Source organism: Perna viridis, chromosome 1 (genome assembly GCF_037379345.1).
Source record: "Perna viridis isolate PV_CMFRI_1.1 ecotype Kerala chromosome 1, ASM3737934v1, whole genome shotgun sequence".
NCBI lineage: Eukaryota > Metazoa > Mollusca > Bivalvia > Mytilida > Mytilidae > Perna > Perna viridis.
Window position 1 is genome coordinate 35,225,739 of NC_142445.1, and position 11,233 is coordinate 35,236,971.

The following is an 11,233-nucleotide window of genomic DNA, read 5'->3' on the forward strand; positions in this document are numbered from 1 at the left end:
CTTTAGAAAGTTTTTTTGATCAATTGTCTTCTCTTTATATTAACATTTAAAGATACCATAATTTAACCTATAGCCTTAATTCAAAGAACAATAATAAATAAACAGTTCTTTTAAGTAGTAATTCAGTGTTCGCCCCATAATTTTTAAATAGCACAGCCCTTTTGGCCTTCCTCCAAAATTATAGCACAGTGCCCATATTGCATTTCAACTAAAATTAATTACTGATAGCTCAGTGCTAAGAAGTACTAGTGCTGAAAAGAACAGTACATTAATGGCCTGGGGAGAATACTACAGCATTGGAAAGTTTCTTAAATCTATGAAAAATGTGTGCTTACTTTCTGAATCAGCCAAGTCTTCCTCATTCACTATTTCTTGCATTTCTTGCTCAATGACAGTTTGTCCACTGATCTCTTCTACTTCTTGGTGGTTATCCTCCCCAACAAGATCTGATTTATCAACCAATTTTTCTGACCTAGAGATTGATTTATTACTAATATCAGTAACTGCACCATCATCACCATCATTATCAATCAATTCTGATTTAGTACTTTTTCTACCCTTTCTTCTGGTTCTGATTGTGTTTTTAATAGATGAACCAGAGTTTACTCCCTTTTTACACCTTCTATTATTAGTCCTAACAACTTTAGCATGTGTAACTTCTAAATTTTCTACATCATTTTCATTGTCAGATTCTTTCCTCATCATCTTCCTGTTTGGTTGACCTTTAGTTTTAACAGAAAAATTTTGTTCCTCTGCAGCTATATATTTACTATCATTTAATTCTTCAGACTGAGATTTTCTGATTGACTTTCGATTGCTTTTTTGGTCAGATTTTACTTTTGTTTTACTACTCGAAGCTCTCCTAGAAGTGTTTTTCATTGACTTTCTTCTATTATCAAGTTCATCATCAAATTCTTCAACAATATCCACCTCATTATCAATATCAATAAAACTCCTCTGGATGGTGCTTTGTCTGAAAACAGGTAAAAAATGGTCTAATACAAATTCATACTCTGAACTCAAACTAAACCCTGAATGACACAAGCATGGCTTTTATTTTTTATCTTACATGTATGTTTAATGTTTTTAATAGGGAACAAATATTAAAGTACAGAAAGATTGATACCATGACTTTAACACCGACATAGTGGTGCATCACTTTTAGAGCTTAACACTCACAATACAAAAAATAAGTATTAATAAAAAAAATCTCTTATAGAAAAAAATATTGAGAACCACTCAAAAAGTGGTACATCACTATTTTGGGTGTTCAGTCACCATAGTTTGAAACCTCTTTCCCTGGTAAGAATTTACACATTTTACTTCATAAAGTTTTCATCATAAAATTAAAGAAAAACAAATCACATGAAATAAAACGTTGAGTAAACTATCATTTAAACAACCTTGATAACAAACATAAATATATTAGTTGATAAAGAAGAACAAGTACAAATGTACATGTATAAATGTTTTTTTTGTTGGTAAAAAAATTTTAACAAAATGTTTTCTAAAAATTCTAAATCTGCATCACACACCAAAATACAAAAAAATAGTTTGTTTTTTTTAAAAGTCACAATACATGTAATATGGTTGTGTAAAAGTTTATATTTTAACCAACCAATGAAACTGAGAATAGTTTGTATCGAAATCACTTACACGTATAGGAAAATAGTTACTTCAATAGTTTAATATTTTCTGAATTTTTTTTTATTATTTCTTTTAAGAATATTTTTTTCAGAAATTTTTAGCAATGGTCTCTGAATACAGATTCATTCCACTGACAAATACAAAAATAATGTTTATACCCTTAATATTCAATCTTTCATTTCTTTTTATATTCATACCTTTTTCTTTTTTCCATGATTTGAGATTGTTCTGTGCTAGACTGTTCTTTTTCAGAGGAACTGGAAACATGTTCCTTCCCATTAATAACAACACTACAGGAAGAGTGGGAGGTCCCCAAAGAATTTTCTAAAGAATTCTCCTTAGAAGTATCTAATCCTCCGCTTCTACTTCCTGTTGTGGTTGTAAACACATGTTCTAATTTTTGTGAGATTGTAGGCGATACAGTTTTAACATTTTCAGAATGTAAATTTATACTGTTTTGATACACAGAAACCATATCATTTGCATCCTCATGGCCACCCTTATCACCTCCTGAGGTAAAGTCTCTATCTGTTTTTGAGGTAGCTTGTAATTCACTGTGACTACTGCCATCTTCAATAACATCTTCATCTTCCTCAGATGTTAAACCATACTTATCTACTGTTTTGTTCTCATCTTCCAGCACTTTACCTATATTTTCCTGTTCAGACACACTTTCTATAGTATCCAAATCTTCCCTTTTACCTTCCACAGAAATATCTCCACTTCCATTCATATTTTCTGTTTTTGGACTCCTTGAGTTCTCATCTTCATAAGATGCATAACATTCTTTTTCTCCTGACAATTCTTGAGATTTAACACTCTCTGATTCTTTTAAAAGTTTCTCAGAAGAAGTGATACTTTCATTTTCTTCAAATAACTCCAATGACTTTTCTCTGTCTAGTTCTTCTATAAGTTCCTCAGATGAAGCAACACTTTCTTCTTCTTTTGACAACTCTTCTGAGTTTACACTCTTTGAGTCTCTTTCATGCTCTTCAGATGAAATGCTTTCTTTTTGTTTTGACAATTTTCTTGCCTCCACATCCTCAGGGTTTCCTTCATGCACTTTAAATGAGATGCTTTCTTTTTGTTCTGACAATTCTCTTGCCTCAACTATCTCTGAGTCTTCTCTGTATTCCTCAGAAGATTCCATACTTTCTTTTTCTTCTGACAACTCTTGTATCTTTACACTCTCTGAGTCTTTAACATGTTCCTCAGACAATGCAGTACTTTTATTTTCTTCAGAAAGCTCCTGTGACTTTACACTCTTTGAGTCTTTTATATACTCCTCTTTTTCTTCAGAAGACTCTCGTGACTCTACACTTTCTGAATCTTCTAAATGTTTCTCAGATGACACAATACTTGCTTCTGAGAGCTTTTCTAATCTAGTCTTATCTGTAATATTATGATTGTTGAGTGCATCAGAGTACTGGACAGACTCGGTTCCATTCTTCCTGAAAGAAACAAAAACACATTACTGGTATTCATTTGCATAACAACATTGTAAAATATTATTACTCTTTTACCTCTAATGAAGTTGTTTAAAGTTCAGTCAGTTTTGTTATATTGAAGTCAACCTGACCAGAGATAAAAATTAAGACATATATTGTTACAAAACATTGAAAGTTATAGATTGTATAACTGAATACTAACATGTATTGTCTCAAACTAACAAAGATAAGATACACCACCATGAAGAATTTTTTCAAACTTGACTTTCCCTTGGGTAAGTGAAAAACATAATTCACCTTTCCAAAAGTAATTTCACCATCCCATGTGAAGCCCTTTAATAATAGTAGTCATTATCTTTTTTTTTTTGACAACTTGACATTATGACAACCACATTTCCATTTATATTGAGTTCTAATTTGTCTGATGAAGAAAATTAGTTAAAACAAGCTCACAGTGTCTACATCAACAGCACAAAAAAAGAACTTTCCCAATGAGAAGTACCGTTTATAACAAGACTTTCCCCAGAGAACAGGAAATGTGAATCTTCATGACCTGGTTACACATCGTTTTAAAACATTAATACACAGTAAAAGGTAGCTAGTTTAAACAGATCAAGGGACATCACTACCTCCATTTTTGAACTGATCAAGGGACATCAATACCTCCATTTTTGAACCGATCAAGGGACATCACTACCTCCATTTTTTAACAGATCAAGGGACATCACTACCTCCATTTTTTAACAGATCAAGGGACATCACTACCTCCATTTTTGAACCAATCAAGGGACATCACTACCTCCATTAATTTTCTGATATAAGAATAGATTGTTATTCTATACACTGTTCATTTTATTATGACTTCCAATTAGAAAAAAAACTGGTTTCTTTTGCATTTAAAGTGTAAAAGATGCTAAAGCTCCATTAAAATAACTAAAAATAACTTTTTTTAGAAATACTTACGCATTGAATAAAATTCAAATTGTCATTTTTTGATTATATACATTTTTTTTCATCATTTCCACAAAGGGTTTCAGAGTTTTCATGCGTGAATGACAAGTAAACTAAATGCCTTTGGCTCCAGTATTAACAAATTTCAATTTCTTTCCCAGCAAGCATGAAAAGGGTTTAGTATCTTACCCTGTTGATTCTGAATCTTGAGTTTCCTGAACATCTTCCTTCTAAACAGAAAACATTTGTGGAATTTGTACCATATTTTTCAAATTTGTAAAATGCAATACTTTCAAAGCATATACTATACAGACAATCAAATTATAAAATAAGAAAATATTCATATGTTGGCTTTTGTTTGTAAGATGACTTAAACAATGATAACTACTTGATTAATAATGAATAGCACCTTTAAAGGGAGAAGTAGAAACTTAAACAATGACATTTAACAAAAATAAATGATTTTAATTATGAATCTAAGTTACATAACACATCAGCGAATCAAGACTTGTTCAGTCTTCAAAATTGGGACCAGCCCACCAGCCAATGCTGGTAAAATTAGCAGCAGGCTTGAAGAAATTTTGCTTCCAAGCCAATATATCCTATATAAAATTTGTTTCAGATTAAAAGTGGGGGCTTATTGTTTGAAATGTAGACGTCAAAGACTGCTTGTTTTTATTTCCCTGATTACAAGTAATAGTTTGGTAAGTCAAATTCTTGTGAATGAAAAAATCAGGTGCCATTAAAAAATGTATGATAAAATGTCTAGTTTCCAAAATGCCAATTTTACCACAATTGTTATCCCTAAAAAGATGGAAAAAGCTGGGAAAATTGAATGTCACTCTTACGATATTTTTATGGTAACACTGTCATTATAAAAATCAGGTAGCCCTAAGGTTATTTAATGATAGCATACAATGAATATGTTGTTTTATTAAACAGTATAGGGATGACATAATGTTGACTGCTCGAAATGGTTTCTTAAACAATGCTGAGAAGAATGCTGAAGTTGCATTAGTCCACTGAAATCATTGTTCATTGGATTCTTGATTTTGTGGTTCCGTACTACCAACAAAAACTATGAAAAGTGGCATCCAACAAATAAAAATGAATCCACAGTTTAATAAGTATTTAAATATTTTTTTAATTAAAAAACAAACCAGTATATTAATTGGCTTTTTAGTACAGTTACTTAGTTCTTGCCTTGCCTGTTGGCACATAGGGCAATGGCAAGCTTAGTACAGTTGTAACTGCATATTTTCTTCAATTTAAAGGTTTTAAAATAAAATGAAGAACATGATTTGCATTGTTCCAAACATAAAAGACTATTTTACCTGCTGAACAATTGGACTGTATACTCTGGATCTTTCCTCAAGTCTAGATAGCATAATACTGTCAGCATCTAAATATAAAAAAGGAGAAGAAAATTAATATTCATAGTAACAGTAAAATCTATTGTTCTTACGTCTGATATTCAATACATTATCTACGTTGGTACTGTAAAAAATATTGACAACTTCTAATGACATCATTACATCAAATCAACTAAGATGCCGCCATAAAACAGAATAACATTAGTTTCAAACATCTGAAGGGAACATCACATTTCACTGTGATATTTTCTGTGTTGATTTCAAAATTGCTTTAATTCTGTGTAAAGTCAGATTTGGATCATTTTACATGTTAACAAATTTTTATTGGTGATTAATATTTTGCAAATCAAAATGCACTAAATTTTCTGAGCATAAAAATGGAGAAGTTATAAATGAGTTACATGTATTTGCTGCATTTCCCAAACTTAAAAAAAAAAAGCATTAAGATTAATTCATAACCCACCTGATTCTGACCAATAGTCTTCAAAATTTTCAAATCCATCTGCTCCTTTTCTGATGTCTTTCCCTGCTTTAATGTCTTTACCAGTTCTCCTTTATGAGACATTGATAATTAAAATCATCCAAAGTTAAATTTTTTTTTCTATTAACTTAAGAAGTAAGGATTATTACACAGGGATGATTTTATGATGTCAACAACCGAAGACTAAATTGGCAAAATCGGAAGTAAATATACAGTAAAAAAAAAGAATTGTAATGGTAAAATTCAGGTTTGAAATAGCAAAAATCTGCTTTTAAATGAAAAAAAAAAACATCCCTGATTACAGTTAAACATTTATGTTCCACTTTTTTCACCATAAATGCAAAAAAAAAAACACTACATGCATTACTGTCATTTGAACATATTTTCCTAGGTTTAAATAATCATATATAGTCAGTATTTGGTGTTTACAGTCCAAAAACTCTAAAGGAAAATTAAGAATATGAGAACACAAATAGGTGTAAAAGAAGAGAGCTTTTTCATAAAGACTATACTCCTAAAGTTTTTTCTGAGTTATTGTACAATATGTGAACAGACAACAGTGGTATACCATAACACACCAGCCAAAACAGTAAATTTTGAAATTCCCTATTCATAAGTTAACATTCATTTTATTGATATAATTATTGTAATACAGCATACCTGCCAATGTTTTTATGCTGTACCCATGCCACTGGGTTACTACGACTGATTGATGACACCTAAAGAAGAGTATACACATTTAAGTTTCATTTATAAGTTTTATGCATTAATTGCTGAAATAAAGTTAAAACAGCCTGCCATCCTATGTTAAAAGTTATATATTGGAAAATTACATACCCATAACAAATTTAATGGCACAATAAAAAAATATTGTAACTGGGAAAATTTTTTACAGCAATTATATAATTCATTTTTCCCCATTTATAACTGAACTTATGAACCTTTGAAGAAACAGATGAAGTGACTGATTTTTGAGAAGCTTTGTTTCTATTTCTTGTCATTCGATGACTGACAGGTGTTGGCTGACTTGAAGCACTACGATCATCTTCTATTTCTGTTAAAGGCTGTCGGAATTCTATGGAGGATCTGTGTAAGTCAAGCGTATGATCAGCATCTAAAAATAGACAAACCACAAAATACAATAAAAAAAGTTCTTAGTAAGAGATATCCTGACAAATCTTTATGAAATCTTTTCAGAGAATCTCCACCAACTTCCCAAGAAATACTGGACTGAAGCAGCATTTGCTGGATCAAAATTGTTTTGAATGTTACTTTTCCTAGACCAAAAACAATTGTTCGATGTTGCAATAGCTTGCGAGTAACTAAATTTTCATCTCAGTGTGTACATGTCTTCATAAAACTGCTCTTATTCAAGGAGTTATTGCATGTTTATATACAGTCAAACCTCCAAGGGACCATTCAATTGTGTTCCAGTTATCAGGAGTTCGAGCAATTGAAGTTTGAACATTTCCGGATTTTGCCTTTGCCAGTCCAATTTTGACTATCCTTAGAAATTGCTTACTTCCTAAGAAGTTTTGTTACTTTTGGGACATTTTTAATTTGCTTTCAGAAGGTTATTGATTTGTAGACTTTAATATACTGTGGTTGCATTTAAAAACTTTTGAAATTTGGGTTCCTGGGTCAATGATTTGTTTTCATTTAATTTTCTTCAATGATTTCATGACGCTAACTTTGAAACATTCCTGAACATCAATCAGTACTATATTAAATTGAACAACCTAATTAGTGATGACATAGATATTATCTGTAATCACCATAAATGACACTTTGATTAAGTTCTAATATTCGCCATATTCGTGAGGTTTAAGAAATTGCAAAAAAACAAAAGCTCACCAAATTTTGGTCAAGAAATTTTTTCCGAATAATTCCCATTCCATTAAATCTGGAGAAGTGAAAAATAAAGACCAAAACCAAAGATGCTATTCATAGAGTAAATTGCAAAATTTAGCACCCACAAAAATTACTTGCTATACAGTATTTCAGGCAAAACATGGCAACAAATGTCAACAAGAGTTACAATTCCTATACTGCTTAAGCTCTGAAACAATGTCAGACCACTACATGTATAGTTACAAAAAGCCAGTGTTCATTCTAGACCGTACCCTTGTGCCATTGGCGCGGATATATTTTGCATGGCACATAAAAAGTGTGGCATGTGGGCCCAGCGGGTGCTCAGTATTCCGTAGGACAATCTCTGAATTTCAGGATTTTTTTTGTTCCATGTCCGGACATGTATCCGTCATTTAACAGCGCAAATGGCATGATCATTTCGTAGTAAACATGGGAGGCAAAAAAAACAATTTAATGATACTGCAGGCAATGTGCAGGGGACACGATCAATTCCCCTGATCCCATTGATGGGACCCAGTAAATTTCAAATCAGCTGACTGACTGAAAACAAACGGACATGGCCAGTGAACCTCTAGTCGAGAATTTTGAGTGAAGATGACTGTTCGACATTGTCCATGGCCTGGGCCGGGTTGGATACAATCCCAATAATAACAGAATGATTATAAGTGGAGCCGCAACTTCATATTGAATTACAACTTGAATCAACACAATGCCATAATAAAAAATAAACAACATATACTAGTATTTTCTTTTATTTATTTGGAGTTATGTATCTCTGTTACCTCACACCTAAAATCAAACTATAAATGCATACAAACCTGACTTAACTTATTTGTTGGTTGAATCATTCCTGTTATGTAAAAATGACCCCTTACAATAATGCCATATTGGCCCTCTTTATTCGGAAAATGACCCCCTGTTTTGTTGTCAAGGGGGTCACTGGCCCCTTTTTGCAATTTTCTGGAATGAACACTGAAAGCAACCAACCTGATTCTCCAAAATAATCATCAAGAACTTCATATCCATCCTTGTCCTTTTTTATTACTTTTCCAGCTTTTAAAAGTGGTTTTCCTGATCGCCTGAAATTACAAGTTAATGAAGTCACAAACAGAGTGTAATATACACAGGCACAAGTGCAAAAATGACATAGTGCATAGCCGTACTATCAACTTGCATGTACCATAATCTAGGCATACAGTACATTATAAAATTTTAATCTTTCATGGATATCACATGAATAAACAGTTTACTACAAAAACAACAACAACAACAACAAAATAAACACAAAACAAAAATGTATTAACTTTGGCACAAGATTTAATAGGTTTTTTTTCCAACCTTAAATCTGTTCAACTTGCAACCTTTTGACATTGATCTTACTTTCAAAATCTAAGTGCTTAAAAATAGAGCATTAATGGAACATTAAAAGATACCAGCCACATAATGGTGAAAAATGGGAGATGGCAAAATGTTAAAAAACTACATTTTGGATTTTGATGAAAACTGAACTTAACCTTTACATGTATTTTGTGGTACTAAACAACTGTTAAAGTTAAAAAATTAAAAAAATGCATTCATTTGTTCTCAAGTTTTCATCTGGAAACTGACGAGAGGCGGACACACAGCCTTTCGCAGGGTATCCCAATACCTTACCACTTTGTGGGAGGGGGTATGAAAATGATGCTTTATGGCATGGTAATCAATATCTAAAGACAAAGATAAATGAAGATTTTTGTCTGTTTATCTCATAGTACCTGTACCAGTGTTCTCCCCAGGCCATTATAGCACTGTACTTTGCAGCACTGTGTTATCAGTAATTAATTTTAGTTAGAATGCACTATGGGCACTGTGCTACAAATTTGAAGGAAAGCCAAAACAGCAGTGCTATGCCAGTAAGGAATGTGTTATTTAAAATTATGGGGAGAATACTGCTGTACTATGTTTCAACTTTCATTTGACATCAAACCCTAACAAAGTAATTATATAGTGAAACCTGTCAAAACAAAATCCCTTTGAGACATTTAGGCAGGTTTACAGCTGTAAACATACATGTATGTTTGTACATGTAAAATGTAGGTGCTACATGCATTGACATTGACATAAAATGACTTGAAAATGTTTGGTTGACAGATTTTGGGGGGTTTTAGGTTTTAGACTTTTTGGTAATAGACAGGTTTCACATTACTGATATACAGAATGTGAAGATAAGATGGACACCAGTACTTACAATCCTCTATTTTTCTTCTTCAATGGATGAACAAAAAAGTCATTTCCTGCCTGCAAAATGTTAAGAAAACATATAGAATACATATTTACATACAAGCGGTGATTTACCTATTTTCCATCATTCACACTGTGAAATCAATTCAACAATTTCACTCTCTGACTTTCTTTGAGCAAAATGTCATAAAACATCACAACACAGATATCAATCCGCCGTTCACAAAACTAAAAATTTATGGTGAAATTAGCAACCAATAATGGAGGAAATATATATTAAAACAAGGATTTATATATAGCAAGGATTGGAATCTCACACAATTTTACATAGTACGATAATAAATATGTTGTGGGGTGATATACAGCGAGATTACCTGTGATGGATTTCTTGATGCTGAGCGTGCCCTTTTAATGGCAGACGATTTCCATTGCTTCAACATTTCATCATGATAAATGTAGGTATTCTGACCCATATGGTTTGAAAAACAAATTAAAACATCCCACCTCTAGTTGCCTCCAGACTTTTTCAATGTTTTGTATTGATCAATACCTTGATATTCAAGACCTTAATCTCTTTTCAAATGTCCAACCTGGTCCTACCTTCGAAGGCGTACCTCCCTCCTCAATAAATAATTCAAACTCCTTTTACCCAACCCGATCAATCATAAAATTTGTTTAAAATTTATCAGAAATAGTATGATGGTGTATACAAAGTGTTTCATTGTTGTAGCAAATTCTTCTATATTTAACTCCTAGATTAAAAATTTTAAAATAGGATAATCAGTTAGTTATCGTGAATAACCATTTTATAATTCGTACCAAGGATGCATTAAGATTTAATTTGTGCTGGAAACAAAATGTGCATGTACAAGTGATCTTTTACATGTACATGGAATATTGTATTCAAGATAATCATTGTACCACACCAATTATGGCCATTGCATTAATAAGAAGACATTATCCTACACGTATCATTTTTTATAGGTATGTCTCTTTATATATACAAAAAAATCAACGGACATATTGGATCTGAGTAAATAAATGCAGTTACCATTTTTTAGCTTTCTAAGTAACATTACACACAGGTGCCCTTGATAAAAACATTTTGGTATTTTTATGATTTTCAAATCCCCGCTTCAAAACATCTTTCTAATTAATAAACCAATGTCGGGTAGATTTTCATTCCGGAAATAATATATTTTTCTGAAAAGAGATTGTGGAAAAGTTCAAATAATACATAT

The 11,233-nt window shown here is 31.9% G+C and overlaps 1 protein-coding gene across 1 annotated transcript in view; it reads right to left on the minus strand.

Annotated features, from left to right (window-relative positions):
* LOC148628518 (uncharacterized) overlaps positions 1 to 11,161 on the minus strand; it is a 54,123-nt gene extending 42,962 nt beyond the window's left edge. The window contains exons 1-10 of the mRNA XM_088588848.1: positions 11,044 to 11,161; positions 10,000 to 10,049; positions 8,760 to 8,851; positions 6,842 to 7,014; positions 6,561 to 6,619; positions 5,883 to 5,971; positions 5,381 to 5,448; positions 4,236 to 4,276; positions 1,845 to 3,098; positions 336 to 973 (exon numbers count right to left, since the gene is read on the minus strand). Coding sequence (XP_088444974.1) covers positions 336 to 973; positions 1,845 to 3,098; positions 4,236 to 4,276; positions 5,381 to 5,448; positions 5,883 to 5,971; positions 6,561 to 6,619; positions 6,842 to 7,014; positions 8,760 to 8,851; positions 10,000 to 10,049; positions 11,044 to 11,046 — 2,467 coding nt within the window. The 5' untranslated portion in view covers positions 11,047 to 11,161. The remainder of the gene's footprint in view (positions 1 to 335; positions 974 to 1,844; positions 3,099 to 4,235; positions 4,277 to 5,380; positions 5,449 to 5,882; positions 5,972 to 6,560; positions 6,620 to 6,841; positions 7,015 to 8,759; positions 8,852 to 9,999; positions 10,050 to 11,043) is intronic.
* Between the last annotated feature and the right edge of the window lie 72 nt (positions 11,162 to 11,233).